A 6,661-nucleotide genomic window follows, 5' to 3' on the forward strand; every position below is an offset into this window, starting at 1 on the left:
TGTCTGTATTCCTGTGTTTGGCATCTTGGTCGAGTATGTGTGAACATGCAGGCTTTTTATATGTGTGTGTATGTATGTATGACTAGGTGTACACGTGTATGTGTGTGTGTCCATACACATCTTTGGTGTAGTCTTTTTTGCCTTGTTTATAGGTGCAGGCATAGGTGTTTGGTAAGAGGTTTGCTTCCAACTACATGTTTCCAGACCTTTTATCATGTTGTGTGTGTGTATGGTTGTTTATATTCCACATTATCACATGACATTGAGCAAAATGATGATGCTGTGTTTAAATTCTCTGTAAGCAGTATTTCCTGTTGCTCTGTACTTTTGAAGACCAGTAGAGTTAAACAAATATTTCCTTACTTGAAGCAGCTAAGAATTGGCTTCAGAGAGGATTGTTAAATACTGCAACAGTTTGTCTCTCTCTCTCTAACTCATGCCAGCATAGAAAACAAACTTAAAACCAATGAGCAAATACACACACTAAAACACACATATATCCATTTATGTGTGTGTGTGTTTGTATAATATACTTACATATACATACGTGGACATTAAATGATGATTTCATATATATATATATGTTTATTTATATGTGGTGATACATATCTATATGTGGAAGGTGTGTGTGTATGAATATATATGGGTCTAACCCATGCCAACATCAAATATGGATGTTAAATTGTGATGATTATAATGGTCTAGGTTAATTACAATGTTGAAAAAGAGATAACTATAACAATCTGAGTCCTGTCCAGCCTATACAAGCATGAAAAAAAACCATGTAAAATGATGTTGTTGTTGGTTGTGGTGTTGATGAAGATGATCATACGAATGTTATAGAAGAAATAAATAGCTCTCAGCTCTTGTTATCTCTCACTTTGAAATATTGTGAATGACTTCAAAAGAACTATGTTAAAATGCGAAAAATATTCACAGATAAACAGCTGTTGGTTATCCTGTTGAATCATTGAAGAATTCAACAGGGAAATTCATTAGAACTTCCAGTATATAGATTGTAGAAATATCAAATATTTCTCTCTTGTTTAGTTTCAGATTAACCCTTATCTGAGAAGACCCATTCCAGCTGTGACCATCCTGTCTTATTTGTAGATCTAGGAATAGTTTTATGCTTACTTCCATCTTCGATGTAATACATTGTGATTTAAGGGAAATTTTGGCTTTTATGTATTGCAGTTGTTTAGCCCCAGGTTGGTCCAGATGTGGAAGACATGATCAAAGATATTCTGGGTAGTGAGCATCTCATCTGCTCATGCACTGCTTGATGTCCCATTGCAACACATTTCAGAGAAGCTCGTTTGATACAGTTATCTATATCTTTCCGGAACTATGGACCACATTATCTAATGTGCTTTCTTATTCAGGATAGTAGGGAATGATTTGAGGGAGACTTGGGTGCTATCTCTAATGAGGTGAGTGACCATGTAAAGGCTTCCTCATTGGTTCATTTCAAATTAACGTATCAACTGATGCTGTTGACATTGTTGTTTTTGTTAGTGTTATTGTTGTTTAATCCCAAGTCAACCCTGAATTGATCATATCTATTATCGAATACATTTATTCCAGCCGTAGTCATTTTGTCTTTCCTTGTACAGGCATAGTATATCATGAATTAAATTATCTAATGTCAACATTTAAGACAGTAGGATAATGTTTGAGATAGATTTAGCTGCTATTTCTAATGAGATGCATGATCTTGTACTTTTTCTTTGATTCATAGTATGAGATGTATTTAAAGAGAGTTCTAAAGAACTTTTGTACTCTGAATTCCATGGTTCCAGAAAGAAGTAGCTCACTGTATCAATAGGACTTTTCCTAAATGTGATGTGTTGAAATGGGACATCATGTGGTGCATTAGCAGATGAGATATATATTGTTAGTTATTAGCTAGTCCAAGTCTGTCGTGAATTGAGCAGACTTATGGTGAAAAACTTTCCAACCATGACCATATATTCTTATAATCTCAGGGTAGTTTGGGACTATGTTACACATATCATTTCTTTCTTTAAGACGAAAGAAAATTCTTTGGTTGCTATTTCCTGCTGATTCAGTGACTGCACTGAGGACCCTTGATAGGATTCATGTGGGGTATTCAGGCTGAACAGAACTTCAGCGCCATGAATCTTCTTTTTTTTTTCTTCAGAGTGGAACATGCATAGATATACATGTTTATATTCTATATTTGTTATTGCTTGGGTGAAATGGTGTATCCTTATTCAAAATATGACCTGTCACTTTGGGTTTTCAAAATCCCTAAAGTTTGTCAACAGGTAGTGCAACCAGCTGTAAAATATTGCCTAAAATAACTCTCCATCCAATCCTTGCTAGTATGATCTAAAAACAGATGTTAAATGAATGAATAAACAAGCAAACACACACACACACACACACACACATATATATATTTACATAGAAATCATCATTATTTAACATCCACTTTCCATGCTGGTATGATTTGGATTGTTTGACAGGATCTGGCAAACTATGGCAGTGTTGGGCTCCAATGTCAGCTTTGGAATGGTTTTTAGGGTTGGATGTTTCTCCTAGTGCCAACCACTTAATAGAGTGTATTGGGTGCTTCTTTTTCTTTTTATGCCACTGGCACTAGTGGGGTTGCCAAGTAATTTGCAAGACAGAAGAACAAGGAGACAAAAAATAAAAAGCTTCCACTACTAAATGGGAAATATTTGAGAGGGGAAGATGGGTTTATGCTAGATGCTGGAAGGCTAAAATAAGATAGAGAGTCAAGCATAGGTGTCTTGCTACACAGGAGATGCATGGCTAACCACTATTATATATATATATATATATATATAGTTGGATGGGAGTAGTTGAAGAGATAAAGGAAATTTGTGATGGTGAGCCAGAGCAAACTCTCAGGGTACAAGAAGGTGAGCATTAGAGAAGATGCAGACAGTTAGTCAAGGGAGGGGAGAGGGATGCTTTCAACAATCACCTACTTTTGTACTGAAGGTACAAAAGTAGGTGATTGGTGGAAATATTGTGAGCAGGGAGAATGATAAGAAATGGAAGTGGTTCCAGGAAGGAGAGGATGAGGGATGGAGGTAACCAGAGGAGAAGGGTGTAAAATATGCCAATTTGGCTTTCGGGTAGTTACAGTAGTCGAGTTGTGTCAAGATAGGGGAGTGGTAGGTGTTAGGATGAGATCTGGGGGGAAATGCTTGATGGAGCAGAAAGAGAGGAGAAGGTTAGGGCCTGAGGGATGGAGGAAGAGAGAGGTAGATGGGTCAATAGAAAAATAAAGACAGGATATAACTGTCTATTTGTTGGAGGTATCCTTCTTCATGCATAATGATTTTTGGTTGCATCACCGATTTGTTAATTCTTCTCTGCTAACTTGATGCTGACTGGGCATTCTCTCAATCTCCGTATTCATTTTTGCAAGCTGAGTGGATTGGAGCAATATAAAATAAATGGACTTGCCTATGGATACAACATACCACTTGGACTAGGAATTAACCCCCACAGCCTTATGATTGATATAAGCAGTATGTTGGTGGAGAGGTAAGGAAGGTGTACAGCTGCTGATGAGACTCCAAGCAAAGTTGAAATGTGTAGCATAAACAGCTGTTCTTTCTTTTTCTGTCCTTCAACATATTGTGTACATAGACACGATTTCATCTATTGTAACATAGTGTTGAATATAAGTCTATTGACCCGTTCTGTTCATTATAGCAACACTGTTAACACACCAGTAGTTTAAAGTAATCAATGTCACCATATTTCATTTAGATGGCATTGATAATGACATGATGAATTGATATCTATACTCACACACTGACAAATACATACTTGCATACATACATAATCAATAAACCACTTAGTCAGTCACTTTACTTCTACCATTTTCTCTTACAAAGCTTTGGATGGCCTGGGGCTACAATTGAAGACATTTTTCCAAGATGCCATGCAGTGAGACTGAACCCAAAATTGTGTTTGAGAAGTGAATTTCTTAACCACACAGCCAGTCTGCACTTAATTGTTTGTGTGTATATGTGCTCTTTAGTTTGTTTTAGTAATCACAGCTAAAGCCATGGTGGATCATTATCTTCAAAGTTGATTGTCATATGCCTTTTGTGTTATCTTTGCATAAATTCAAGGGCCCAATGCCTTTGGTTTCTTAGTGTTTGTGGTATCACTGGAGATTGCTCAATAGTTATCTCCTGTTACTGCTATTTCTATTGTTAGTAAAATCCAGCATTATTTATATAAAATTGTAATACATTGCTATAGCGCTCTCACTCTCTCTCACTTTTATGACTTGACCCATTGGTTTAATGTCTCTGCAGTGACTTTTTTCTAAAATGTCTCCTTTGCTCTTGTAGCCATTCATGATGATGCTATTATACTAAATATTAGTGATAGCATCTTCCTACACTACTTGATTGCCATATGAGTAACCAGTGCATGCCCTATATTGCTGGGGAGTATCTATGTTAGTCCAGCAGTTTTTCCTGTCTTCATATCCTTAATGGTAATCAACTGCAGTAGCTGATCCTTTTTTATGGATCCACTTTGGGTACCTACATCCACTCCCACCCCCACCACACACACATTTCCCCTATTCGGTAACCCTTCATTGTATTGTTTTCCAGCCTCTTCTTTCTCAGCACCAGTCAAAGTAAATTAGCTGTTATTGGCAGAATTCTGCTTTATGCATGGCATATAACCCCTCATAACTTTTTTATTTTGGGGAATTTGCAGAAAATGTTTGCAAATTTGTATTCTACACACAGGAAATCATAGAACTATGCAAAAAGAAATTAAAAAAAATTTTTCCAACTTTTTTTTTTAGAAATCACAGTTTAAAATACAATCTGAATTTTTGGTGTAAATCACAGCAATAGACCGTTAAATGTGTTCATGGGGAAAAAGATATTGAAAGACATCAATACATCAGACTGACAAACAAACAAGGATGGTATGAGGTAGTTGTGAGATGTGCTAAAAATAACAGCAAATCACGCAAAAATTTTTGTTTTGTTTTTCCATAGTCATATGGTTTCCCTTGTTTAGAACACAAATTTGCAAAGATTTTCTGCAAATTCCAAAAAATAAAATAACTAATGAGGGGTTATATGCCTTAAATATTCCACCCTGCTGTCATCCATCTGCACTTTTTGCTGACCACAATCTGATTTAACTTGACACCTCACATATCTGGCTCTCATGGTATAGAACATTGTAAACCTCTTGCTCTTGGCTGCCCCACTCGCTGTGCATACTTAATGTCTAGCTTCTCTTCTAGCTATTTGATAGTAGTTCTTACTCTCCATCTTACCATCATTCTTTCTGAGCCTGTCTCTTAGCTTTTATGACTTATTGTTCAACCACCGTACTACCTTCCACCTGTATGATATTGGGGTGTATTTATATATATATATTTCTCTCTTTACCTCCTCTCTTATGTGTGTGTATGCTGCATTGGTTTTGTGTGTGCATGTGTGTAAATTTTTAGCTCAGTAATAAAAATATATGTAAATGCAATGTATAAGAATCCAAATCAGTGAAAATTTTAAAAACATTCACTGAAAGCATCTAAGCTTTGTACATAGGAAATTGGATTAGTTAACACATGTGTAATGTGTTGAATTCTTAAAATACATTGGGAGCAAAGGTGAATGAAAAAAGAATTCAAATCAAGGAATAAAATTGCAAAAGACAGCTGTCACACTCAATTGGGATTTAATAATTAAATTCCTTTCCAAAATTTGTTGTATCTATTCAGTTTTCTATTATTATCTTTGAAAAATTGCCCCCTGATAGTTATTGTAGTAATTATATAAGTATTGTCATATGAATATTATAATACTTTTTTAAAATGATCTTTAATATCTTTAGGAGTCAAGAAGTCAAAGATATCCTGGGTGAACCTTTCAATTATTTTCTTAAAAAATTTCCCAAGTTATTTCAAGTAATTTTTCATGTGATTGGAAAATCGAACCATAGACGTCGAAACATCTACAGGATATTTTATTAATTAAATTACAAGGATTATATTTCCTCTATTTTATATGCATATTTACACTCTATATAATCAAAAGAACGAGAAAGAACAATCGTGAGAAAAAAATTTTATGGAAAATTATTAAAAATTATATAAAAAAAAAAAAGATATATATTTCATGTAACGTTTTTAAAAAGAATTTTGATAAAATTTATACGTATTCAGAAAACTAATAAAAGAATATTATAAAGTATCTTTATTTATTCATTTATTTAATAAAGAAGATTACTTGAAAAATTTCTTTGGCTTCTTTGACATTTTAATAAACTCAATAATACTTTTAATAAAAATCTTTTAATTAGTCAAAAGTTAAACAGCCACAAGAGAAATTTTTTTTAAAATCCTGTTGTTTTAGCCCAGCACAGAATCAATGATATTGAAAATGATGGAATAAGAGCCAGTGCTATTATAATGCTAAGTCTTCTGCTAAATCGACACCATTTAGTGCATTGCATGGTTGCTGTTAATGATATTAAAGATAAAATTTGTATTAGTTAAAAGGAAAAAATAAATAAAAATAAAAATCGGTTTATACTATACACAATTTAAACATGTGATATTTACAGTTCTGTATTTAGGAGATGAGGAATTATTTACATTTGATGGATATTT

General features: G+C 34.2%; 1 protein-coding gene across 1 annotated transcript in view; it reads left to right on the plus strand.

Annotated features, from left to right (window-relative positions):
* Positions 1-6,147, plus strand: part of LOC118762493 — a 71,604-nt gene extending 65,457 nt beyond the window's left edge. The window contains exon 20 of the mRNA XM_036501107.1: positions 5,884-6,147. Coding sequence (XP_036357000.1) covers positions 5,884-6,022 — 139 coding nt within the window. The 3' untranslated portion in view covers positions 6,023-6,147. The remainder of the gene's footprint in view (positions 1-5,883) is intronic.
* The last annotated feature ends 514 nt before the right edge of the window (positions 6,148-6,661 follow it).

This window comes from Octopus sinensis, linkage group LG1 (assembly GCF_006345805.1).
Source record: "Octopus sinensis linkage group LG1, ASM634580v1, whole genome shotgun sequence".
NCBI classification, from domain to species: Eukaryota; Metazoa; Mollusca; class Cephalopoda; order Octopoda; family Octopodidae; genus Octopus; species Octopus sinensis.